Below are 27,835 nucleotides of genomic sequence, written 5' to 3' on the forward strand. Positions count from 1 at the left end.
TATAGACCAGGCTAGCCTCAAATTCAAATCCAGCTACCTCTGTGTCCTCTCCCCACGCCCACCCAGTGCTGAGAGTAAAGGAGTGAGCCACCACTGCCTAACACCAACTATTTTTCATTGATGTTTTAAATACCATTCTTTTAGTAGCATGGCCTATTGCCTGTCAGTAGCAGTTGCCCCACGCAACGTCCTGAGAACTTCTACTTAGCAACTTCCACTCGGGTAAAGCCAGTTCCTTAATTTCACCGTGGAAAGGAATTTCACGATGAGCCAGCAGGAAGCAGAGTCACCGTTTATCAGGAGAGTTTTAAACATAATTTTATGCACAGGAGTTAATAGAAAGACACTCAGGGCGGGGGAGGAATGCAACCTTGAGCTACTTATGGGTATGGGCTTCTTAAAGAAGAATCAACCTTTGCTGTCTTTACAATATATATTTACAATATACAATATATATATATATATGATTTTTATGGGTTCTGAAATTACCTTCAGAGGTTGCTAAGGAAATCAATTGAGATCATGGGATGGTTCCTGGGCACAGTATAGAGGATTAAAGCTTATAAAGTAAACCCTAGAATATTGGGGTACAGAAAGTTAGGATATTTTCATTGTAAACACAAGTTAATAATTTTGTTTCTAAGTTTTCCAGGAAATAGCTGGGAGAGAAGTAAGGCCATATTCAAAGTTCTAAGCCTGGTTTGTTGCTACTTTAATATTCCTAATTGAAAATAATTTTATAACAAATGTAAAAATATCTTATAGAAGGAATTTTTTCTCTGTATCAAAACACTTTACAGTAAATGATTATGTGCATCTCTCGTGTGTGTGTGTGTACTTGTGTTGTTGCATGTGTGTGTATGTGCAGAGGTCAAAGGACAACCTGAGAGAATTGTTCTCTCTTTCCACCATGAGATATGCGTTCTAGGGACTGGATTCAGGTCGGGCTCAAAGGCAAGCAGTTCTCTATACTGACCAATACTTCCAGCTAGAATACTGGAATACTTCATGGAATGTGCTGGAATACCTGATCCTCAGCTAAAAATCAAGTGATGCTACAGACTCTGGAGTAAAAAACTCCCTTCCCATGCCTCCAAAATTCTCCTGTTCTTCTTTTCTGCCTCAAGATGATAATCTCATGATGCCAAAGCATGCAGATAGCTTGTTAAAGTGCCAGCTTCCCAGTACTGAGATACCACTTCCCAGCCTTGTACATTTTCAGTGACTGAAAGTTGGCTGAAAGCACTATGGAGTACTTTCAGGTCTGACCTATTAAGTAAGGAAGGAAGGAAGGAAGGAAGGAAGGAAGGAAGGAAGGAAGGAAGGGAGGGAGGGAGGGAGGGAGGGAGGGAGGGAGGGAGGGAGGGAGGGAGGGAGGGAGGGNGGGAAGGAGGCAGGGAGGGAGGGAGAAGCGGAAGTCGGGGGAAGGGAGAGAGGGGCAGAAGGAGGGAGGGACGGAGGGTGAAAGGAAGGAAAAATAGAACATGGTTTATTGGTTGTGATGGTTTGTGTTGACTGCCAGATTGACAGGATCTACAATCGCCCAGTGGACAAGCCTCTGGGCACATCTGGGAGGGTGTGGTTAGCCTCTCAACAGGCCTAGGGGTATTATCTTCATGAGATTAAATAGGAAGTGGGGAGCAGGGAGCATGGTGGTTTGAAAGAGGATACCCTCAATAGGCTCTGACAGGCTCCAGCCACCATGCCTGCTGCTTGCTGCCAATCTGCCCCCACCATGGCAGATTTTTATTCCTGTGGAACGGGACACCCAAATAAATCCACCCTTCTATAGGTCACCTTGGTCATGGGGCCCCAGACTGAACACAAAGGAGGAAAGGAGCTGAATACAAGCACTCATCTCCCTCCGCTTCCTGACTAGAGAGACCAGTTGTCTCCCCGAAGCCCCACACCTGGAATTTCTCTCCACAGTGAACTGGCCCCTGGAACTATACGCCAAAATAAACCTTCCCAATCCTTTATTCCCTAAAGTGCTTCATTGAGTGGGAATATTTTATCACGGCAACAGAAAATTTAATATACCCATATGTGGTTTATTATTTGACTGTGAAGAGGAATGAAGTGTTGATATAAGCTAGAATGAAGTTAAACTTAGGAAAGAATCATCCTACAAGGAAACCATCATACAAGAAAGAAAAATATCACCAAGTGATAATGTGCCTATGAAGAGTGAAAATATGGAGACTATGGGAACAGAAGGCAGATGAGTAGTTAGGAGAAACAGTGGGACAGACATGAAAATAAGATGGTGACCGCTAAAAACTGTGTGGTTCCCTCTTGAGGTGAGAAAATACTCTAAAACTGACTGTTGTACATGCTTTGTGAATATTTTAAAAAATGAGTCCAATGTGTTAAATGGTTAAACTATGGTAAGTTGATTGTACATCAACAAAGCTGAAGTTGTGCTTTTGATTGGGGACAAGGTCTCACATAGCCTAGCCTTGAACTCACTACGTAGAGAGAGGTGACCTTGAACTTCATATTCCCCTACCGGGTTCACAGGCATCCACCGTCATGTCCCATTAAATGTGGAGCTAGGGGTCAAACCTAGAACTTTGAACATGCAAGGCAAGCCCTCTACCAACCAAGCTACAGCCACAGCCCAACAAAGCTGTCTTTTAAAAAAGCTTCTGTCTGGCAACTTGCCTTTGTATACCCTGGGATTAAGCATTTCAGACAGCAGGAGTTTAAACTTCTTTTATAACAGAAAAACAAAACAAAAAAAAATCAAACAAACAGAAACCTGACCCTTTGTAGAAGTACTAACTGACAAAATATTTCATTTAATTTATTCTGAAAAAGTATGGATATAAATTTTCTTCATAAACCTTTTAAATTCTTTTTTAATCTTTATTTTTGATACAATTCGGTATTACACATACCAAAAAACATGCAACTTCGTTCAAGTAGGTTAATTAGATAATTTCTGGAAAATACAGATTTTTTTACATTTTTAAAAGCAACATTTCATTACATATTTGTTGTAACAATATGAGACAGGATCATCTCCATTTATTTAGCTCACATAATTGATATCACCATGACAACTTATCAGGGGAAGAGTAGGCTGGTTATATTCTCCATCTATTTTATTTATAACATTTAGCCTCTAGTGTTTGGCTCCATGATTCAGATAATAAAATAGATTTGAAAGGGTTTATTTTATACAACGTGATCCTTTAAGTATAGCAAGCCATATGTCATTTTGATGTTAAGAAAGCTAAAATTAGAATAATTGCACTAAACTTGTATTTGTTTTAGAAATGGGAAATTTTCAACTTTCTTGTCTCATTTTAAAAGTCCCACAGGAGTGAAGTAAACCAAAATCCTTTTCTTTGTAGGTATCAGTGAGCAAAATCAAGCAGTTTCTATTGCATCTACTGGAACAAGGAAAATCAAGTAAAATAACCAATAAGAGAGAAAATCCCTTAGAAAAAAAGAAGAATCAACATAAATTAAAAATAAAAGGAATTCAAAATAAGGATCTTCTGAAGAGAAATCAAAACTATTGTAAGTAGAGCCCTCTCCCACATATCAGTCTGAAATGACTAACCAGAGTTCACATTTGAGGGCTGCTTCTGAGAAAACATAGGCTACGGTTATAAATATTTATATGCACAATAGCGTTATGTTCTGTCAGCTTCTGTTCCAGGATTTTAACTCAGAATTCAGGATAATGATAACAAGCACGGTTGATAATTATATCTCTTGGGAAAAAAATCTCCGAAAATTATACAGGTCCTTATCACCTACTCTTCTAAGAGAAAACCTCTTGTGCTGAGGGAAGCCGAAATGAATGTGACACCCTTTTTGTTCTGTGCTGGTAAACTAAGTCTCCATAACTGAAGCATGCAAGCTAAACACTTAGATTTCTTTTTTTTTTTTTCATTAAAAAATTTTTTTATTTTATTTTTCCATTCAAATATTTACACTTCCTTCCCTCCTCCCAATCCCCTCCTGCTCCCCTCACCCCCTCCTCCCTCTCCCTCCCTGCTTGAGAAAGGGCAGGGAATCCTGCCCTGTGGGAAGTCCAAGGCCCTCCTCCCTACATCCAGGCCTAGGAAGCTGTGCATCCAAATAGACTAGGGTCCCAAAAAGCCAGAACATGCCGTAAAAACAAGTCCCAGTGCCTTTATCAATAGCTTCTCAGTCAGCCCCAATTGTCAGTCACAATCAGAAAGTCCGGTTTGGTCGCATGCTCATTCAGATCCAGTCCAGCTGGATTTGGTGAGCTCCCATTAGAACAGGCACACTGCCTCAGTGGGTGGACCAACCCCTCACGGTCCTGACTTCCTTGCTCACCTTCTCCCTCCTTCTGCTCTTCAACTGGACCTTGGGAGCTCAGTCCATTGCTCTGATGAGGGTCTCTGTCTCTATCTCCATCCATCGCCAGATGAAGATTCTATGGTGATATTCTAGATAATCATCAGTGTGATAGTGGGGCAAGGCCAGTTCAGGCACCCTCTCCTCTGCTGTCCAAGGACCTAGCTGGGGACATCCCCATGGACACCTGGGATCCCCGATAGAGCCAAGTTTCTTGCCAACCCTAAAATTATTGCCTTAATGTAAGTATCTTCTTCCCTGCTCCTATATCCGCCCGTCCTCCATCTCCACCCTCCCACTCCATGGTCAACTTCCTTAGTGGTCAGGGAAATGCAAATCAAAACAACTTTGAGATACCATCTTACACCTGTCAGAATGGCTAAAATTGAAAACACCAACGATAGCCTTTGCTGGAGAGGATGTGGAGTAAGGGGAACAGGCATCCATTGCTGGTGGGAATGTAAACTTGTGCAACCACTTTGGAAATCAGTGTGGCAGTTTCTCAGGAAATTGGGAATCAACCTACCTCAGGATCCAGCAATACCACTCTTGGGAATATACCCAAGAGATGCCCAATCATACTGAAAAAAGCATTTGTTCAACTATGTTCATAGCAGCATTATTTGTAATAGCCAGAGCCTGGAAACAACCTAGATGCCCCACAATGGAAGAATGGATAAAGAAGGTGTGGAATATATACGCATTAGAGTACTACGCAGCGGTAAAAAACAATGACATGGAAATAGAAAACACTATCCTGAGTGAGATAACCCAGACCCAAAAAGATGAATATTGTATGTACTCACTCATTTGTGGACTCTAGCCACAAACCAAGGACATTAAGCCTATAGTTCACAAGCCCAGAGAAGCCAAATAACAAGGTGAATCCAAAGAAAAATAAATATAGATCCTCCTGGAAATTGGAAGCAAACAAGATTGCCGGGTAAAAGTTGTGAGCATGGGGGTGGGGGTAGGGGTGGAGGTGAGGTTGGGGAAAGAGGAGAGGGGAGAGGGAAGGGAGAAGAGAAGGTCTGGCAATAGCTTAGATTTCTTAACATGAAAGAAGATTCTAGAAAAATATGATCTTCATAGAGTCTGTGTGAAGAATTTAAGTGGTTCTCAGTCATTTTTAAATTTTTATTCACTGAAAAATGTCAAAGAACATGGTGTAAGGAATGTTGATCACATTCATCCTATAGTCCCCTCTATCATGCCTCCCCTGCTCCCTCTACAACCAGCATCTTCCCAACATGGCCCCTCTCCTACTTTGGTGTTGACACTTAAGCGTAAAGTTTAAAAATTATTTCAACATTTTATTTAAGCCCAACGCATGCTCTTGTGTAATAGATGTACTTAAATTTCTACTCTAGTAGCATGTTACTTAAACACTTGAGACCTAAAATCGAGGAGGAAGTCAAGAATATCAGTTTTCAGTGATACTATAAAACAAGCACATGTCTAAATTAGATAAAATGTACATTGTATGCCATTGTAGTATGCATCCGTCAGGGGTTTTTTCTTTTTCTTTTTCTTGGTTTTTTTGAGATAGGGTTTCTCAGTAACTTTGGAGCCTATACTAGATCTAGCTCTTGTGGACCAGGCTGACCTCAAACTCACAGAGATCAACCTGCCTCTGACTCCTGAGTGCTGGGATTAAAAGCATGCACCACCACCACCTGGCCTTATCTGTCAGTTTTTTAATGGAGAAATCTGGTCTGCATTTTACTTAGCTTGCATTGGCCTTCCTAGTATAAACCATGCCCATCCTACTACCCATGAGTTCTCCCAACAGGAACTTTCTTGTACAATAGGGAACGACAGACGCATGGAACAACTGTGTTAGTCAAAGTCTAGGGAACAGAACCCAGGGAATGAATATGTATTAAAAGTGGATTTATTAAATCGACTTCCACTGTTGTTCTGGTGTCCAACAGTGGCTGTCTTCACCCTGGAGAGGCTGGAAACTTGGGGCTACTTGGTCCATGAGGCTACATGCCTCAGCCACTCAATAGTGCTGAAATCTTGGAGGATTAGTAGGGAACCTCTGGTCCTCAGTCTACACTCGAAGACTATGATGGATAGTTTTATATCAACTTGGCACAAGCTAATGTAATCTGAGAGAAGGAAAGTCAAGAAAATGCCCCTTACAGGCGATAGGTGGGCCTGTAAGGCATTTTATTAACTAGTGATTGATGAGGGAGGACCCAACATCTTGTGGGTGGTGCCATTCCTGGGTTGGAGGTTTGGGATTCTATAAGGGAGCAGGCTGAGCCAGCCATGGGTAGCAAGGCAGTAAGCTTCACCCCTCCAAGTATTTCCATCAGCTCCTGCCTCCAGGTTCCTGCCCTGTTTGAATTCCTGCCCTGACTTCCTTTAATGATGAACTGTGATGTGGAAGCATAGGCCAAATAAACCCTTTCCTCTCCAAGTTGCTTTGGTCATGATCTTTCATTCCAGCAATAGTGACCTTCTAGAGCAAAGGCTGAAGAAGCTGGGTTGTGTTGTTGATGGAGGATGGTAACAGAGGGGGAGGCAACAGTGTCGATGAACTCACAAATCAGAAACATAAACTTGTCAGCCAAAAGCTGAAAGCAGACAAGCAAAAATAAAAGCTTATCCCTTAGAGTCTTATCTCCACTGTTCCTCTCTATCCTATCAAGTTGACAATATTTACCATCACTAGAATCTTATTCGGAATTCTTCCAGCTATCCGCAGAGTGCCCTACCCCCTAATTCTCTTAAGATACTTCATTATAATTAAATTGGGTAACTTTTAATGAAACTTCATTATCAAAATTTCCCATAGTATTTAAATATTTTCTAATCATATTTTTTTGTAATTTTATTTCATCAATTTATGTACTGTTCTATCAGTATATCTAGAGTAATAATGAAAATACAGCTGGCGCAGACTTAGGAACAATTACTCCGGGATTTCTTTGTCTTAAATGTGTATGTGCATGTGATATACATTCATGTGATGTATGCACACTCACCACTATGGTTGGACGGCTTAGCCAGCCCACCCTGGCTCTATCGTCAATGCACTGTAATTATACTCGGGTTGCAACACCTACTCTGCAGTCATGTGGGTTCTGGGGACCCAAACTTATATTTCCTCATACGTATGCAGCATGAGCTTTATAATCAGATCATATCCCTAGCCTTCTACCCCCATGACATTCTATAAGATACAAGGGATATGTCTTAGCTGTGTGATAAAATGCCATGCAAACCTAATGTAAGGAAGGAGGAGTTTGTTTCAGTTAATAGTTCAAGGGCAGAGTGGATCATGGTGGAGAAATCTGGCAGCAGGAGCCTGAGGCAGCTGGTCACGCTGCATCCACAGTCAGAAAGCAGAGTGCAATGATTTTTGTGCTCAGCTGGCTTCTTCCTTCTGAAGGAGTCCAGGATCCAAGCCCAGGGAAGAGTACTGCCCATATTCAGGCTGGGTTTCCCCTACTAACTTAACCTAATTTAGATAATCTCCCATGCGCATGCCCAGAGGCTGGGGGATTCTGGATTCTGTCAAGTTAACAATGGATAATAGCCATCACATCTTAACACACAAAGTTTCAAAAAGTGAAACTTGAGCCTGAATGGTTGATTGATGAAATCCTCTGCTTCTTAGCCACTAAGCTATTATGTATGCGCTCATGAAAGATGGCTGACAATGGCAAGAATGTTTGCCGGGTGCAGACGTACATGCCTGAAACCTAGCACTCAGAGGATTTGGCAGGAAAGTTGCACATTTAAGGCCAGCCTGGCCTATGCAATCAAACACTCTCCAAAAATTTTCCATTACATGCTTTTCAAATGACTTTGGGGCGATGCAGAACTATCTCATAAACATGTTGCAATTTTCTAAGCAGAAAATTCATTTGAAAGTTGTAAAGGAGAACAAATAATGAAAAATATTTATACTCTACCAAGACCAGCTACTGTGTATGCATTAGACTTAAAATTTCACATTTTGAATAGTCAAACTTGACCTTGAAGAAATGTATTGTCCTCAGGACCTCCAGCATGTGTGTATACATTCATCACCGGTGCCTGGTCAAAGTGCTGCCAAGTGCACATGAGAAGCCCTGTTTCATAAGCCACACTATCCCTTCATCAAGATTTACAGAAATGAGAGATGTATCCTTCTTCTAGAAGTAAATACAGAAAAGCAGTCACTGCTAATAATAGCAAGAGGCAGAAACTGAAAACAGTAGAATTCCAGGGGGAGCTATCCATTTCGAGGCTGGAAGGTTTCTTATTGAACCAAGCTCAGCTTCTTCTGAAAGTCCTGCCTTAACAAAGATACCTAAAGATTTTCAATCTTAGTATGTCAAGAGTATTTCACCCCATATTTACCCACAGAAACCTGTTTTGCTGCTTAGATAGGAGATAGTTCTAGATAGAACCTGAAAATATCAATATACTTGCTTTGGCAAGAAATAAACGGCACCTTTCCATGGAGTCATTTGAGAGAAGTTTAAACCAGGGGCTTTTTCTAAGGGTTTAAAAGGGACACAGTGAAACCACAAGGCTCTGCCAGACTAGTAGCAGGAACAGCAGCAGCATCTCAAGGTTCCAAAGGACCTCAGGGTGAAAACAAGTAAGAGGTTCATGGGGAAGGTTCTGTGACAGAACTGTGACCCTGGGTCAAGAGTAAATGTCAGCCTCTAGAGTCACAGATGGGCAAGCCAGGGAGCAAATATCCTTATCTCACTCTCTGCCTACTCTTTATATTCCCCATGGTCACCTTTTGACCTAACCTATCCAAAAACTGTAGAAAGGAGCTCACAAGAAAGGCAATCAGGGAACAGCCAGCACATTGGCTTTTCAGGCGGGCAAATTACAGTCATGAACGAGAAGTGTGGTGCTGTATTTGTATTTTGATGAATGAATCTTGCCTGAAGACTAAAACTAAAGCCACTAGAGGTCTGGCCATAGTGACAAACATCCTTAATCCCAGGATTTGGGAGACAGAGTCAGATGGACCTCTGTGACTTCAAGGCCACCCTGGGCTACACAAGATCAATGCAGAAACAAATCCAGGTGGTGGTGGCTTACATCTTTAATCCCGGTCCTAGGGAGTCACACACCTTTAAACCCAGCACTAGAGAGAATATAGAATGAAAGAATAGAGAAGCTTAGTCTGCTTAGTTTGCAGTCACCCAGCCTTGGTAGAGGTAAGTCTTTGCTGTAGGAACTCCTTCAGCTAATAGTCTTTAAGACACCATACCACTTTGGGCATGGTCTCCTTTATAAGACAGAAAATAGGAGATGATGTGGGATGTCCCTCTGTATACGTGTTGCTTTTATTGAATGAAGAATAAAGTTGTTTTGAATGGTTTAGCAGAGTAGAGTCAGGCAGGAAATCCAAACAGAGATATAGAGAGAGATTAGGCAGAGGCAAGGAGTCGTCATGTAGCTGCCGAAGGAGAAAGATGCCAGAACAGAACCTTACCCAGTAAGCCACAGAGTGTTAAGAAAGAGCAAGCCATGGAGGCAAGATCTTCTCTAAAAGGAAACTTGAACTTCACAAGCTGTGAGAATAATATAATAACCTGGAGGTTGGACATGATCACAGGCTCACTGTAAACCTGAACTCTGATCTTATTCAGTCCATGCTTTAACATTACCAAGGTCAAAATCCAATCTTCACAATGAGATGTAGGTGTTCTGGGCAAACGCTGTTTCCCAAACCACTGGCTCCATCAAAGAAGAGAAATAAAACTCAGCCTAACCGCCTCAAAATGCTTCTGTTCTGGAAATGGGAATGATTAGCATCCAACTGAAGTCTCTAGAACAGGGATACAGTTTTCCATTGCTTTGAAAAGCAATGACTCATTTTCAATCTTGCCAATTATTCTTTAACTCAGAGTTTCTCAAATATAGCAAAGAATACTTGTATCCCCATCACTTAAAAACAAGATGTGTTCCTGGCACAGTGTTTGCCATATACTCAGAATGAACAAATACTTGATGAATTAAATTGAATCAAAACTTGCCTCTGTACAGTTAGGACATGGTCTCAGAACTGAGTTCAAATTCAGAATTTTCTTTGAAGCATGTTGCCTTATCGGTGATACTCAAAGGTTAAAAAAAAAAAGCCTTGGACTTCTAGAGCAAACTTGAGTGGCGTTATACAGTTGAATGCGATGTTCTCACGGGCATTACCTTTTTAAAAAATGGTGCACTTTCCCTCAGAGTACCTTAACATTGTGACTTCAACAGCTAATTCTTTCTTCTGGGATAAAATTAAGTCTAAAAAAGTAGTAATCCTTATTAAATTGCTAGCAAGACAAATCAGTAGCCAGCCAGAGCACTGGAGTAGTGGTGTCTGCTCCTGCAGGCTCTTGTGTTCCTTCCTGCCTCCTGTGGGATTAATCAGCATTCATTTCAGTCACCAGACTCAGTCACTACCATGTCCTTGGTTGAAGAAGGGCATTTTACAACTCATACGAAACCATTTGGGCATCGTTTTTCTCCTTTCTGCCATCTAAAACAGCGAGGCTAAGTTGATCGTTTGCATTCTATTTTATTGACTTTTTGATTATTTGAGACAGACCATGAGAAGTGCCAGGTGAACACCCCTTTAATGAAAACATGTCCCCAGTTGCTGAGGCGACAGTTTCCTTATAGCCTGCAGTAGCCAGTTCTGAAAGAGACTGTATTCCCAGCCAGACAGGTGTGTATAGACGACTGCCCCTTCCACTGGTCGCCACTGCTGACAGCCATCAGACTTATCAGCTCACCCTTCTTGGGACAATCCTAAGGCTACTCTTGCTCCAGAATACCCTGTGGGGTACCTACAAAGTGGTTTTTTTTTTTTAATCAAGCCTGCTTCAGTATCTTCCTCTGCCCAATCTAGTTTCTCCCCAGATGAGGGTCCAAAGACACTTCATAGCAGGGAGTGGTTGAGAGTGAAAGAATGAACATGCCTTGTATCTCTTCATAAAAAGACCTCTTTTTTCTTTTGATCTCGAAGGATCAGCCTCAACGACTGGCTCGGGTTGAAGTACTGTTTATTAGAGATCACTCACGTATGTCTTGAAGGGGTTAAGTAAATCTTATGTAGTGGGGGAAAAGGAGAAGAAAACACCCAGCTTAAGGGAGCTTGTCACAGGGTTCTAAATTCTCCTTCTCCTGACAGAGTCAATTTCAGGCTACTAAGCTGGGGATCAGGGCTTGGTTTTGAGAGACAGAAATAGGCAAGACAACCACCCAATAGTGCTTCTTAAACACAATGCTCACTTTCTGCTTTCCAGAAAACTCAACATGCACACCTTACTATCTCTCCTGCTGACGGTCGAAAGGCCTTTTCAAGTCAACACAGTTACATGTAAAAGAGCTTGGTTCATTCTTGCAAACTGCTGGCTGAATCAGTTTGAAGCCCCCTTCCCCCCCCCCCCATTTTAGATACTGAGAAATAATGCCCATGGTGTTTCAAAACTTTTGTTTTTAAAAGGAGTAATGACTACATAAGCACAGACTTGAATCAGACTGCCTAGAATTGAGTCATCCTATATACCAACTGAGTGACCTTGGTCAAGTTGCCTGACTTCTTTGTAGCCACACCACCTCAGCATTAACATGAAAATGATATTAGTGTTTCTGATAGTCAGTGAAAAAACTGAGTAAATATAAGCTCTGAGAACTGTCTGGTACTAACCGCTTTATAAGTAGTAACACCTGCTATTATATATATGTATATGTATGTATATGTATGTGTGTATGTATATGTATACATATGTATGTATATGTATACATACATATACATATATAGGTTTGATTTTTATTTTCTAAGACATATTTCTTTTAGCTAAATTAAGAGTTTATACAATAAATTATTTCTCAACAATTATATCTTGTCAGAATCCCTGTTCTCAATTTTTCCTTCCATCGAAGCTTTTGAAGAGAGGAAGTATTTTCCGCTACAGTTAACACTGTCTACCACTTCCTCCAGTACCCCAGGGGTCCTGGTGTTTGACGACAATGAACAGAAGATAATCAAGTATATTGATGCAGTAGTATTATTCTTATTCAAGTATTTTTGAGTTAATGCATCTTTATCTGCTCAACCCTGTGCTGAGTCATTTTTTTTCTTGGATGGGATGCTATTTTTAGCAACAGATCATTATTCTCCCTCCTTTGACAATATTCTATCTTCTTGGCACACATAATGGTGAATGTGAAGTGTTTTCCTGATGTGAATCCTGAAAAATCAGAGACTATAGCTGTTCTATATTAAATGCAACTGCAATTGGAGAGGACACAGCAGTCGGTGTTAGTGAGTTCTGCTGCTGTGGGAGAGAACCTTCCATTTTTATCTGTCACTTTGTGAAGACACCCGACCGGTGGTCAGACTCAGTGGCTCCTCGCTCATCCATCAGTTCCTTTAATTCTTGATGATCCTTTGCATAATACATGATGTAAATATAAGTTGAAATGTGAAATAATTTATTACCTCCTCTCTGTATGTTTTCTAGGTAACTTAAAGAGTATTTATTTACTTGTAATCTGAATGTTAAGATTTTAGAGTCTGGTTAAACATAAAAAAGAAGGAAGAATGTAACAACGGGCAAAGGGAAGAGCAGCACAAGTGGAACTTTGAAGGGAGACATGGATAAAGGCATTACAGGACAGGAGTGGATACAGGTGACCCGAGAGATAGGCCCACACCTAAGTGTCTTTACAAAAGATACATTTACATAGACCTGATTCTTGAACATTCTTAATTAAAAAAGTTGGCAATTGAAGGGTCAGCAATATAAGCCCAAGATTACCAGTGCTTCCACCATCCATGGAGAGGTGATCTGGGTCCAGGAACCGGCAAACAGAGGGACATTTACCGGCAACGCTGCCTCCTTATAATCTCAAAAAGCAAACCTTGCTAGAAGTTATGGACCGGGAAATCCAGGTGTCTAAAAAAGACAGAGGTCCAGGCTGGAGACCTAGAGAGACCACAGAAAGCTACAGTCCCTCCTGCCTTTGGCAGGTAGTCTTTGCTTTGATTTGAATGTGTCTCTTGCTACAGGGAACAAGCAGTTTGTTTTCATGCAATCCCGGGTGAGCATCGCAATTTCCTATTATAAGAAATTCCTGTTAGAAGAAAACACCATGTACCACGTGGCTTAACAGCAATAGTTGTTTTCTTGCAGTTCAGTGGACCCAGACTCTAAAACCAAGGTGCTGGCTGGTTTGGCTTCATTTGAAGGCGCCCATCCCTAAAGGTCATCTTCTCACTACTTCCTTGTAACCCAACACAATGGTCAAGCATGTTGGCAAGTACAGAGGCAAACTAAGCATCGCTAGAACATGAGGAGTGGAGAGTTATTCCTGCAGCAGCTAGGAGTTAATAGGAGTTTTACAAAGCAAGAAAAAAAAAAGAAGTAAAAACTATAGAGATTTATTGGCGAGACCGTGCATACTCATGGGGGGGGGGGAGGTAGTTCCATCCCTGAGCATGCTCAGTTTAAAGACATGATTTAAGAAACAAAGATAATAGACACATTTGGGGTTGCTTAGCTCAAGTTAATGAGCATAGGTTTAAAAGATTAAAGCGGTGGACAGCAATGCCTTAAGGCATGTGCAGCTTGCACCATAGTTTTAGCTGATAATAAAGAACAGAGCACTTTAGGTTCTGATTGAAGACTCTTCCCTTGAGGTCTCCACCTCACTGAGAGCCCCACACTCTGGCACGTCTCTTCTCTACACATGTGCACCCTGGAGCCTCTACCTTTTCTCATTAGAACACCAGTTGTCCTAGATTGGAAACAATGAATCATCTTAATCATCTCTTCAAAGACCCTATCTCCAAATGAAGTTGCTATGGGAAAGGGGTTTGGTACTCTAATCATCTAAAACATAGATTAATAAAAATAAGGAAAAGGAAGTCATGAAACATCAAAAAATCTTTCTGCACATTATGTCTCTGACACATGTTGAAACATAAATCTGATTTCATTTTCCATACACACTGCCATCTTAAATAGACCGCTGGCATACCTACTTCTGTTGTGGGGTAATCTTTTTGTACATTGTGAAGATGTGCCACTCTGATTGGTTTAATAAAAAATTGAATAGCCAACAGTTAGGCAGGATTTCCAGGCAGAGAGAATGCTGGGAAGAAGAAAGGCAGAGACTCCAGGGCATACAGAGAAAGCAGCATGGGCGGTACAGCGTAAAGGTAACGGGGCCACGTAAAAGAACATAGATTAAAAGGTGTAGGTTAATTTAAGTTATAAGAGCTAGTTAAAAATGAGTCTAAGCCTAAATACCGGCCGAGCTTTCATCATTAATAATAAGTCTCCATGTCATTATTGGGGAGCCAACCGTCCTGACGGAAAAAAGTCCAACTACAAACTTCTCTCTCAGTCTCTGTCTGTCTTTTCCTGTGTCTCTGTCTCTCTGTCTCTGTCTCTGTATCTCTCTCTCTTTCTCTCTCAGCTTTTCAAAAGAGAGTTTCTCTTAACTTTAGAGCCTGTTGCCTACTGGGATTAAAGGCGTATGTCACCACCACCTGCTACTTGTATCTTTTTTAATTTTGAATTTTTGTTTTCTACTTTGCGTATGTGTGTTTTGATTTTGTGTGCATCTCTGCAGCATGTGTGTGTCTGCTGGCCATGAAGGCCAGAAAAGGGTGTCCCAATAGATCCCTTGGAAAGTTACAACCCTGGTATACCTCCTTCTCACCCCATACTTTGCAAGAACAGTTCTCCAATACCTTTTGTTTTCGTTAGCCTTAACTATCAAGGTAACACTGACTAGCATCAATCAGGAAGAAAGTCTCAACTGAGGGATTACCTAGATAAAATAAATAGTGTGCATGTCTGAAGGGGACTATCTTTGGTTTTGGGTTTTGTTCTTGAGAGAAAGAAAGAGAGTGTGCCTATCTCTATGTAGTTCTAACTTTTCTGGAGCTTGTTATGTAGACCATGCTAACCTTGAACTCCCAGAAATCTGCTTGCCTCTGTCTCCTGAGTGCAAGAATTAAAGGCATGTGTCACCAGGCATGGGGGATTATCTTGATTGCCTTATTAGATATAGATATAGGAGGGCCCAGTCAACTCTAGGTGGTACCACTTCCTGAACAGGTGGTCCTCAGTTATATAAGAAAGGTAACAAAAGTCTAGGAAGATGACCTAGCAGTTAAGAGCACTTGTTCTTGCAGGGATCTCAAGTACAAATTCCAGTACCTGCATAGTAGCTCACAACCATCTGTAACCCCAGCTCTAAAGGACCTGACACACTCTTGGATCTCTGCAACTACTAGACGTACACCCAGTACACAGTCACAAATGCAGGCAACACACACACACACACATATATCTAAAATCTAAAATAAGAGAAAGCTAACTAAGGATGGAACTGGGAATGAGCCAGCAGCAGCGGTCCTCCATGGTTTCTGCTTCAAGTTCCTGCCCTGATTTCCCTCAACTTATAAGCTGAAATCAACCTTTTCCTCCTCTGAGTTGTCAGAGTGTTTTTGTCTTCACAGCAGAAGGAAGCTAGAACACCTATCAGGAGTAAGCCTGTTTTTTTTTTTTTTTCCTCAGAGCAAAACAGGTACGCACGGGCTGGCCATCCAGAGAACTCCAAACTCAAGGAGGCCCTTTAAATCTGTTGCTGGCAGCACATAGTGAATACTAAGGACTTAAAGACCAAACAGAGTCACTTATCTGGTGTCTCTAGGTTCTTATCACTGTCAGAGGAAGAATGAAAAACAAGACAAAGTAGAGAGAATGTGGGTGGGATTTTGATTAGAGTGTCTTAGTTAGGGTTTCTATTGCTGTGAAGAGACACCATGGCCACAGCCACTCTTATATAGGAAAAATATTAAATTAGGACTGACATATAGTTTAGAGACTTAATCCATTGTCATCATGGTGCAAAGCATGGCTCTACACAGGCCGATAGTGCTGGGAGAAGGAGCCATGAGTTCAATATCTGGACGCAGCATGAAGAGAGAGAGAGACTGGGCCTGGCTTGAGCATGTGAAACCTAGAAGCCCTTCCCCAGTGACACACTCCCTCCAACAAATCTATGCCTCCTAATAGTGCCACTCCCTATGCATCTATGGAGGTCATTCTCATTCAGACCACCACCTCCCACTCCCCGGCCCCCACAGGCTTGTAGCCACATCATAATGCAAATACGCATTCAGTCCAACTTCGAAAGTCCCCGTGGACTATAACATTCTCAGAGCCCTGTTTAAAAGTCCAAAGCTCAAAGTCTCTTCTGAGACTCATGGCAATCTCTTAACTGCAATCTTCCCACAAAATCGAAATTAAAAAGCAGATCACATACTTCCAACAAATAATGGCAGAGAATATACATTCCCATTCTAAAAGGAAACATAGTGAGGAAACACTGGACCAAAGCAAGATCACAAACCAGCTGGGCAAACTCCAAACTCTGCATCTCCGTGTCTGATGTCAAAACACTCTTCAGATCTGCAACTCTGCTCAGCTTTGTTGGCTGCAGCGCACCTCTCTCTCCTGGGCTGGTTCCACACCCTGTGAGTAGCTCTCCTCGGAAGATATTCTACGGCTCTCGCGTCCCCATCATCTTGGTGTCTCCAATGAAACTGGGCTTCACTCTCACAGGTTCACAAAAGGGCCTCTCTGCAGGGACACGGCTGATACAAGCCTGGCCTCCGGGCTTTCCTTAGTCTCAGAGGGAGATTCTGTAGCCCTTTTCTTACATCCTTGCCTCTAAAGCCATACCAATGTGGCAAACGTTGCCAAGTTCTACAACTTGCTAAAGCGGGAACGTGCCTGTGGAAGCCATTTTCATTCAAACCACCACGGGAGAGCGGAAGGCAGCAACAACAGTGGCATATAGGCCAGAGGCACAGCTCCATGCTACAGTGACCTACCGTAGCCTGAGCTCTTTTCGGAGACCTCTCTCAAGTAAAGATGGGATTTTTGACTTCACAGCAGAAAAGAACTTCAGCGTGAACCAGTATGATGCAGAGTTAAAGTTTCTGGAGAAGATATTTTAACATAGATTTAAGCAAGGGGAGAGAGAAGCTCGGGGAAAGGAGGCGACACATCTGATTATGAGTGTGACCTTCTCAGGAGGGAATCACACTTTGCAGTAGCCACAGTACCATTACTGGTGGCATCTACAGTTACATCTCAAAGGCTTCTTACAGAACCTTTCCTTTCTAGGTAATGAGCTCATCATGTGGCCCCAGAAGTGCACTGGATGGAGTTACAACTAATAAAGTAAAACTCCAAGATCACCAGCGCTGCACACAAAGAATGTTTTCACTGTAAACCAAAATTATTAGATTCCCAGAAAATGTCTACCTGATTTTGAGTAGCTTGTCCTTATGGGCAAACTTCAATGGGAAAGGGGATTACTGAGAAATTAAGGTGTATTATGTTCAGGGGCAACAAGAAATTTCAGGACTGGGTCATGATTTTCCAGAAATAAGGTTCACTGTTCCTCCTCCCCTTAGCTGTTCGTTTATGAGGTTTTTGGACGTGTCATTACATCAGACGCATGATGGGAGCAGGCAAATTTGCAAGGTTGACTATCTAGACAGGGATGTTGATATTTTGTAATAACAAAGCAAAGGACTGTGAGCAGTTTTCTTGGCCCACCATGCTGATCTCATCTACTCTTTCTCTCCCCCCCACCTGTTTTTTTTTTCCTGTGTCTACTGAGTCTGCCTCACATCAAATTCAGAAAGCCTCCTGAAGTCATTTCCTTACTGTGCTTTCCCAAATCTGGAAACCTCCAAATCATAAGAACAAAATTAGAGCATCACAAAGATAACTTTATCTGGAAATTGAATCCTGCTATAGTACTGAAAATATGTTATTTCAATACATTTGGGAAGGCAAAAAAAATCACAGCAAAAATAACAGCCCTGGGGAGGAATTTGGTCATGGTAAATCGTTCCTTGTAGTCAATCTTCCGGAATGTATGCTCATGCTTTGAAAGCATGCTAATGTCAATAATTGCTATTCCATACACAGATTAATCAGTTCTTTTCCCCATTACTTTTCCCTTTTAATCATGAGTATAGATAATATACAGCTCAAAGCAGAAATTAGATGCTAAAATGCCTGGTGTTTCTGATTTGATTGAATAACTTGAAGCTTTCAAAATAATTTAAGATTTACTTTTTGATTATTTTTTTCTATTTTTTTAAATAGACATCTCTTGTTATCTTGTCTGGGAGAAGAAAAAGAGCCACTTTAAAGTTCCTTGTGATCTTGTTAATGAGGCTTCAAATCCCAAATGCCTTTCCTTTGAAAGGGCTTCAGGCTCTATTTTTTTCTAATCAGGTTCCACTGTGTATTGTAATGGATTTGGAAACAGAGGAGGAGAGAGCAAAAAGAAAGGAGAGAGAAAGATAGTTGAAGAATGGGGAATTAGAAGTCTGATCAATTAGCTTTCCTTATCAAAAAAGCAAGTAGTAATAGTGTTTTTTAAAAAAAATTAGTGTTGCATAAATGTTAGAAAAATATCATTTCTCTATTTTTCTTAAGTCTCATAAGGCGCATTGATGCTGAGTACCCACCTAAACAAGGCAAATTATTATTGATAGTTCATGTACCTTCCCCAGCATCTTGGGAAGGTTTTAAGGAATGTCAGAAGCCTTACACAAAGAAAAATTCACAAGAAAATTGTCTCTTCAGCTCCTATTCTGGTCATCCTGGAGATATCTGGCCCATGTACTTATAAAATCTCAGGGCTCTAAGTATATAGACCACATGGCACAGGCAAGTGAGGCCTTGACAGCCAGGACTAAGAACACAGCACCTAAGATGACACCTCTGTCTATGATGTACCAGGAGACCGCTCACCTTCTGCTTGCAGAAACCACATCCTTTTATGAGGCTGGAAACACCTCTCTTTCTAGGGCAGCATCCCTTCCCTCTACTTCCCAGGCCCCTGAGCTAGGAATGATGCCAAACAATCTGCTTGAAATGCAAATGCTTGACAAGAAAGTAGCAAAACTCAAAACAAAATGTAGCACATTTTTTCTCAAAATTTAAAAATAGAAATAATATTGGTTTTTCTCTTTTCCCCTCATATAGTCAAAAAGCAAGCCAAGGAAAGTATCACAGACAAAGGAGATGAGCTATTTCAGATGGGCAACAAGATGCTCCAGGAGTCTAAAAGCCAAAAACAGAAAACAGAGTAAGTATCTCGTTCCTTTAGCCAAGTTAAATTTCCAAGTGGGAAAAAACAAATAGTCAGAAAATCTAGTTTATTACTAAAACCTTATTAGAATAATAAATAAGTTTATTTTGCTATCAGTTTTTGCTTTTAAAAGGGTTCAATGGTTACTTAAGGATTCCCAAGTGTATCACCCTTAGTAAGGAAAAGGGTTGTATGTGAATTGGGATTCCTTTCCATGAAGAAAAATGCAGACCTAAGTGACTGATAGGTACGTTCAGCAGAAGTACTTTTTTACTCTGATTTGTGAAGCATCTCAAATGAAATAAAATGGTTTGTGTTTTAGCATGCTTAATTCTACCAGAGTCTTTGTGCAGATCTTATGGCTTTCAAAGCCCTTTAATGTATGGGATACTGTCTTGTTCACAGAGGAGTTTCACAAGGTAAGTGGTACTTCATTTCCCCTTTAAGCACTGGGAATAGGCTAGGGAGACAACAGTCTGTGGAATGCTTGTCACATAAGCCCAAGAACCTGAGTCTGAATCCTGAACACCTATGTAAAAACCAGACACAGTGTCCCACACCTATCACCCCAGTACTAGGAGCGGGGAAAAGCAGATCCCCAAGGTCCCTGGTCCCAGCCTAGTTGAGTGGCTCTAAGAATTCAGCAAGAGACCTTGTTTCAAAAAATAAAATGGAGGTTAACAAAGAAAGACACCCAATGTCAACATCTGGCCTCAACATGTACGCAAACATGTGTGTACATACAATGTATAACACTACACACAGACATACACAATTTAAAAAAGAACAAACAAACCCTGGGGGTAGGTTTCTCAGCCTGTAGCATGAGAGTGCCCAGAGAAAAGAAGCCCACTAGGTATTCCCTCTCAAGCCCAGGGGTATTCTAATTTTGGTTTGATATTGCAAAAACACTCTGAGAAGGTCCCATGGAACTTTTCCACTTAACACTGGAGGGATGCTTCCTCTTTGGAAGAAGCAGCAGGGGAAAATGCAGTCCTGAGAGCAAATCTCCCATCAGCAGAGGAGCTTTTATGCTGGGCTCTTCCTGCCCAGACTATCCAGTCCCCACCACAAAGGTGACAGAAGAGTGGCTTGTTGTTTTCACAGCTGCAGAGGTGCAACTATGGGTGGAGACGGGACTTGAACCGAGGCAGTTAGATGCTAAAGTCCACCCATTAAAGTTTGTTTGGATTGTTATTTTTCTAAACAGTCTGGTTTTGCTGTATTGAAGAATTAGTTCTGCTTTTGAAGACTATTTTAGAACATAGACTTATCAACATTTTTGTGATACAGATTTCCTAGATGTGACATTAAATTATGATAATTCTTGTATCTTTTAAGATTTGTTTTATCAAACAAATGCTTATTAATAATTAAAAAAGACCATGGAAGAGCTCACTGCTTTAGGATGTCTTTAATTTTTCCCTTTAGTTGATATATAGGTGTGACAGGTGGTAAATATTATATAAATACCTCATTTTTAGTGACTTCATAATTTGTCAGACAGCTTTGAAATTCAAATCTTTGAATTCACATAGAAGTGAAAGAATTATTTGTCTAGAGGTAGAATGGATTTCAGCAAAGCTGCATCATGACTAGCAACAATTGCAGATTACCTGCTAGAAAGTCATATGAAAGCAGAAGCAGAAATTTTCATTGTTTTGTGAATCATTTTCCTGACTTCACATTTTCAAAACAGAGCCTACATACTCTTTGCCAGAGCAGCTGACATGGGAAATTTAAAAGCTATGGAAAAAATGGCTGACGCTTTGCTATTTGGAAGTTTCGGCATGCAAAACATAACAGCAGCTATCCGGTTGTATGAGTCCTTGGCTAAAGAAGGATCACACAAGGCCCAAAACGTGAGCTTTAAAAGACAATGAATTTTTTTCAGTAGCTACATCCTCAGTTGACACAAACACATGGAAGGGGAGAAGAAATAATGCCCCACCCTACTGCATGGACACAGACCAGACCTAGAAATTCCATTTCTTGGAAATGGAGTCTGGACTGCAGCAACTCCCAGGGGAGGAGACTTGGAACTTTCCACCAAATATCCCAGACTCCTTGTATATATGGATGCCAGGGGGCTGGGGTGATGCTTCCAACCAAATAGTTTTGTCCCACAAACAAAATTCATGACCATTAATCAAATAATAAAAGTGTGAGAATTCAGAATATATGAAGACGAAAGTAAGGTCATCTAAAAGGTGTACAGTAGAGACTTTTTGTAGTATCATCCAATGCAATACAGGAACCACGCATGGAATTTGAATACACTATTATGCTTGCTTAGTGAATAAGCTACTTATTGAACAAAAATCCTTTCCCCTTCTTCTGCATGAGAATTTGACCTTTGATTCACACTTCAGTTCTGTTTCCCAGGCAACCTGATAAGAATAAAATTTTAACTATGTCTTTACCTAGCATGACTTATGATGGAAATGGCCCCTGACTGGCAAACTGCCTCTGGAGAGGAAAAGACTACAATGAACTATTGAACCTGATGATGGTGAACAGTTTCATAGGAACCCTGTACTTGTTGAGTTATTATGTGAGGGTTGAAGCATTTGCACCAAGATGGCTTCCATATTCTCCCCATATAGATCTCATTTCCTTGCCTCTGAGTCACCTTCTGAGGCATCCAGGATGACCGCTTCTAGAAGACTGTCTACACTGCTAAGGAAGGCTTGACATTTCCCACTGTGGATCATTTGCTCTATTCTTTCTAGAATAAGAATGGTGGCAAGTGAGGTTCATGGGAGTCCTGTGGGTCTGTATGCTTAGCTGAGCCAGAAGAAGTTGAACTTAATACCAGTGATGGATAAGACAATCTCTCTAAATCTGCAAATCTATAAAGTTAAGATAATTACAAAACATTGGACACTGCAACTTGTTCAGTGGTATATCTCTAACATTTAGCAAAGTGTCTAAGACAAAAAAGTGTAAAGTTGAATGAATTATTAATTAGTTATGAATGGTTTTATGGAGTTATTGTAGGGCATTCAATTCCATGCCTGGAACATCATAGTCATTTATTATAAGACAGATGAGGGGGTGGGGTGGGGGCATAATGACTGCTGAAAGACAAAGTTTCAATTAGGCAGAAGGAAGCTATAAAAATTATTATTCCCACTATTATACTTCTAGACCTGTTATACTATATAGAGTATTTTATTTTTATATGAGACCATATCTATTTGCCTCTCCCTAGTCAGATCTTTATTCACTTAAAACCATGGATATCTTTCTATGTAAATACATAGAGATCAATGTCATTATTTAAAGTTCCATATTATTTTAATTTATATTGGTGGATACTCTGTTTAACTCCAACGAATTCTTGTAATTTTATATAAAAGAACACAGTGGACAGATCTGTGAATGTTAATAAAATACAAGAATTGCTAAATCTCAGAGTTTGAGTAACCAAAAACTAAAGCTTTAGATATCCCCATCATTTATTATCACCTAATTATTTTCCTTATTTTCAATGCACATAAAAAATTAAGTCAACCAGACTACCCTCTGATCAAATTGTTTGCCATTGGTTTTTAAGTTAATCAGAAAATGGTTTTCTAGGACAAACATAATAGCAGAGGTTACAGCTCTAAACTATAACCACTGGCCATGAATGGCCATAATTAGCTCTATATAAAGATGAAGGCACTCGTGGGAAACTCTAGAAAATGCAGTTACAGGCGTCACAGTGCTATAATGAGGTATCAAAGCAGGAGTCCCCAGACCATGTTTGCGCATACATGACTCTGGGTTCTGCATCCTAATAACTTTTCCATCTCATGCTCACTCTTGGTATCTCTAAAGAAGTTATGTCCCAAAACCTCAGTTGTCTCAAACCTAAAAATATTGGTAATAATTTGTGTGTGCTCCACAAAGCTGCTGGGAGAAGTAAATGACATCTGCAAGACTCTTCAGCAAATGTTGTAAAGGACATTAAAGCACACTGGTGTGGGACAATGTTCACTTCACCAGCTCTGTCTTTTAGGTCAGCCAGTCCTTGTTTTATACGTTGGTTCCCACACTCCCCTCCCCACACCCTGTGATGTATCCTTTCTGAGTCCCAGTTTTCTCATATATAAAATGGGGTTATCTGTTGAGTACATGTGTGTGTTTGGTCTCAAGGAAGACCAGAAGAGAGAATGTGCCTGTGAAGAAACAACCAAAGAAAGTTGACATTGCCCTGATGTGTACATTTCAGTCATACTGTTGAAATGTGGCAAGTTATAATATTGTTTAGTAAAAATCCTCTGTTAAGACCACTTCCCCTTCTCTGACATCCTCGACTCCTGTGATCTTCAGGCTGTCTGCATATGGACTAGCAAGCAAATCATTTGCATATGGATTTGCTGGAAGTCTCCAAGACTGCAGCTGGACTTGATGCTGAACTAAAGCTATCAGTCATTGTTACCTCTAGCAACTTCCCTAGGAATTGATTTACTCATTCATTCATTTACTGTACGAAGAACAGCCAGTTGAAGGGATTTTGTACCACAGGCCATCCTGATAACAGCTCTTTAATAGGGCTAGCCAGGAGCATCTTTGTTGGCCTGCTGTTTGAACTAGCCTAACTGAGGAATACTGTTTGGATTGTCAGAAATGTTTCTGGGAACTGGGAGGACAATGTCACACAGAAATGCACCTTAAAAAGACTGGAAATATGACCAAATAATCATATTCTTGTATATAATATATAATATTATTATATATACTGTGTATATGTGTATACATTATATAGAGAGTAATACACGCATACATGTGCACAGAGAGTGAATAATGGATATTTATGCTGTCTAAAGGAAAGGTAAAACAGTCAGAAAATCCAGAAAACAGTAGAGAAACTGGGAGTGTGAGAGATCTGGAAAAGACCCGAATTTTAAAAATCCAAATTAACTGAAGGAAATTCTTCAAAGGGCAACACAAGTGATGAAGACTGTAAAGCCAGCCTGCTGTGATATTTTACAAAGCATCTGTCCGTACCTTCCAAAAGATAAGAGCTGTAGTGTAGTCTCCATGAAAATGACTCAGCAGGGAAAGGTGTTTATCTGTAGCCTGAAACCTGAGTTTGATCCCCCCACCCACCTGGTGAAAGGAGATGACTGACTTCCAGGAGTTGTCCTTTGAACACCACATTCTTATTGTCACACATACACACATAAATGTGATTTTTTTTGTTATTGGAGTTAAATGTATATGCTTCTTTGCCTATAAATCCAAAGCAGTTTTGTCACAGATTATATGAAAATCCTATCATATAAAGTACAATTGATGCACAAACGAGAAATATGTGAGTGATGCTTTATTGTGTTCTGAGATTTGAAATAATTATATCTCAATGGCAACAGCTCCACATAGTCTTCATTTATTTCAAATTTGAACTGTTAAAGTGTTTCCTGGAAGAAATATAGTCATTAGCACCATGATATGGCTGAAAACATCATCTCCAGTATCAATCTAAGAACCACTTTGATGATTCGAGGCTTCTGTTAGATGTTTTTCATGTTAATGGCCTTGTATTAAGAGTGTCTGAGTTACTCATTAGAACTGATTCACACTTTGCTTTGGCATGTGGTTTGAGCCAAAAGTAATGCTCACAATTCTCTCCAGCTTCGTATGATAATTAGAGGGAAATTGCTTAATCTTTCTCCTCCTTTAATAATTCCTTAGAAAAAAAACAAACAGAAAAATATTTGACTTTTAAATCGTTACTACAGACCCCAAGTGATTTACTTTAAAAGATGGTAAAAATGCCCATTACGCTGAAGCCTTTGCAATAAATTCCAGGCATTTAACCTGGTATTAAGCTCCACAAGGCAAACCAGCAGACTTCAGAATCAAGTCTTATGTACCAGCCTACGTACAGAATTTCGACCTTCAAAACTGTTCAAGTGTCACAGATGTCACCACTCTTCCCTTAACTCACAACACATTTCTTTCCTATGTTAAAATTTAATCATTTTACAATCCATCTAGTTTTATCATATCCTTATCTTAAAAAAGAAAAGACAAAAACCACTAAAAGCTGATGGTTGTGAAGTTGTTAGGTCGCAATGCCCAAGAACAAAAGAAAGGCCAGGTACTTTTAGCACAGCCCATTAAGTGACAACCCTTCGGGCCTCTCAGCTTCTTCTGGAATGATATAAGCAGCATAAGAACAATAAAAATGAGATGAAAGTAGAGCCTTTCATTCATGGTTATGATTCGGCTAAAGAGGGAGGAAGCATGACCCTGGATTGATTACACAAGGGCGGTACCATCATGGTCCAGTCCTTTTGTTTTTAGTGAGCTTCATATAGAGAAATACTCCTTCCCCATCACAGAGTATAAATCTAATACCAGCTTTACTTCACAACTTCACCAGTTTATACAGTTTCCCCACAGGATCAGGCCAACATGTTTGCTGAGCTCTGCCCACAAACGATGTACTCTCCGTAGAGAGTCTTCAAATAAAAGACCAAATGATACCTTCTCTTTAAAGGTCAGTATGTTTGTTTACTGTCAGAGTTTCTGCATAATTGAACCGGATTCTAAACCTAGCAGGATCGAGAATTGCCAGGAGTGGCAAGAAAAAATTTTATTCTAAAATTGGCTAGTGACATCCTTAAAAAGAGCCAATTTAGCCATTTCAAATACACATTGCAAAGTGTAAAGGAGTCGCAGGGTCTTCCACTTGTAATGAATGTGCGAGGCACACTGTGCAGGGTCTTCCACTTGTAATAAATGTGTGAGGTGCACCGTGCAGGGTCTTCCACTTGTAATGAATGTGTGAGGCACACTGTGCAGGGTCTTTCGCTTGTAATGAACGTGTAAGGTGCAGCGTCTTTAAAAGGAAACAACTTTCTAGGCCTAAAGAAGAACGTGAAGATTGTTAAAGGTAGAGGTTTTTTATCAGTATACAGATTATGTAAAGGACAGATGTTACACTATTGTGGTAGAATTACTGTACTTTTGAGGGAAAAAATAATTTCTAGAGCCAATTTCAAAATCACCAAAGCAACACCAGACTCAGGTTAGGGCTCAGTTCAAAGTGCTTTCTCTGTAAACATGAGGATCTGGGTTCTAAGCTCCAGAACTCACACAAAAAGTCAGGGGCAATGACATGAACTTGTGACCCCAACACTAGGAAGGCAAAGACAGGTAAATGATCCCTGTAGCTAGTGTCACTGAGCCTAGCGAGTTCTAGGTCAATAAGAGATCCTGCCTCAAAAAAGAAATGGATGGTATCTGAGGAACTTTGTACTCGAACCAACACACACACACATACACTCATTCACACATATACACACATACATACACACACATACACACATGCACACATACACATATACACACATACATACACACACATGCACACATACACACATACATACACACACAGACACACATGTGCATATATACACATAAATAAAAAGTAACAGCGTTCTTTATCCTTTAGTTACTCATTTCCTGAGAAGACTGAATTATTGAACCTCAATGAAAATGCTGGACATCTGGCAGTATTCTTATAAACTCTGTGAAATATAAATTTTACAAAATGAGCTTGTTAATGCTAGATGGGGGTGATGATAGTAATGGCAAATGAGGAACAGACAAGAGGAGATAGGCCTGGAGACTACTGGGGTGACCCAATAAGAACTGAGAAGCTGCTGGAAAAAATGAATCTGCAAGAGCCAATAAAAAATTGAAAATATCACAAGTTGAAATGTACTTAATCCACTTCACCTTCCAAGCACTGTAGCTTACCAACACATACATCACAGAGTGGTCCACCCTTGTGCTCACATCCGACCCAGAACTGCAGCTCGCTGCCACTGCCCAGCATCCTAGGAGTATAGCATCCCATACCACTAGCCCAGGAAATAACACAATCCCAATTTGAAACACAGTTTCTACAGAGTGCATATTGCTTTCACACCATCACAAATGTGGAAAATCATAGGTCAAACCATCTGGGAGCTGCGTATGTGGGCTTTGAATCGCTTTTTCCAATTGGTGCGTCACACTGATGTACTGATTTAACTTGCTTCTGTGGTTTCTATAAAAGCTTTTTGGATGGCATACTGTGTTGTACGCAGGAGGGAGCTTCCACTACTTCCATCTTGCTCTGTGATCAGACTTTCACTCTTTATTCAGTATATTTTTAAGTAAATATTTTCTTATGTCAATCCTGTTTTATTTTTAAAATATGAATAAAAGTACTCAAATTAGGTGTGGAAAATAGCTCAGTAATAGAGCATTGCCTTGCATATGTGAGGCCCTGGACTCAGTTCACATATCACAAAAAACAAGAAGGATAGAAAACTTAAGGATTTAACAT

At 40.5% G+C, this 27,835-nt stretch overlaps 1 protein-coding gene across 3 annotated transcripts in view; it reads left to right on the plus strand.

Moving 5' to 3' along the window:
• Positions 1-3,365: 3,365 nt before the first annotated feature.
• The window catches only part of Sel1l2 (SEL1L2 adaptor subunit of SYVN1 ubiquitin ligase), a 60,933-nt gene continuing 36,463 nt past the window's right edge, over positions 3,366-27,835 (plus strand). For 2 of the 3 annotated variants that reach the window (XM_050134322.1, XM_050134323.1), the window contains exons 1-3: positions 3,366-3,528; positions 19,395-19,497; positions 21,200-21,362. In XM_050134322.1, the coding sequence (XP_049990279.1) occupies positions 19,448-19,497; positions 21,200-21,362 (213 nt within the window). In that variant the 5' untranslated portion in view covers positions 3,366-3,528; positions 19,395-19,447. Of the gene's footprint in view, positions 3,529-19,394; positions 19,498-21,199; positions 21,363-27,835 lie in introns of those variants that run through there. The other variant, XM_050134321.1, reaches the window with a different exon arrangement.

This window comes from Alexandromys fortis, unplaced genomic scaffold, assembly GCF_014885135.2.
Source record: "Alexandromys fortis isolate MF-2015 unplaced genomic scaffold, M_Fortis_MF-2015_v1.1 scaffold_6, whole genome shotgun sequence".
Classification (NCBI taxonomy): Eukaryota; Metazoa; Chordata; class Mammalia; order Rodentia; family Cricetidae; genus Alexandromys; species Alexandromys fortis.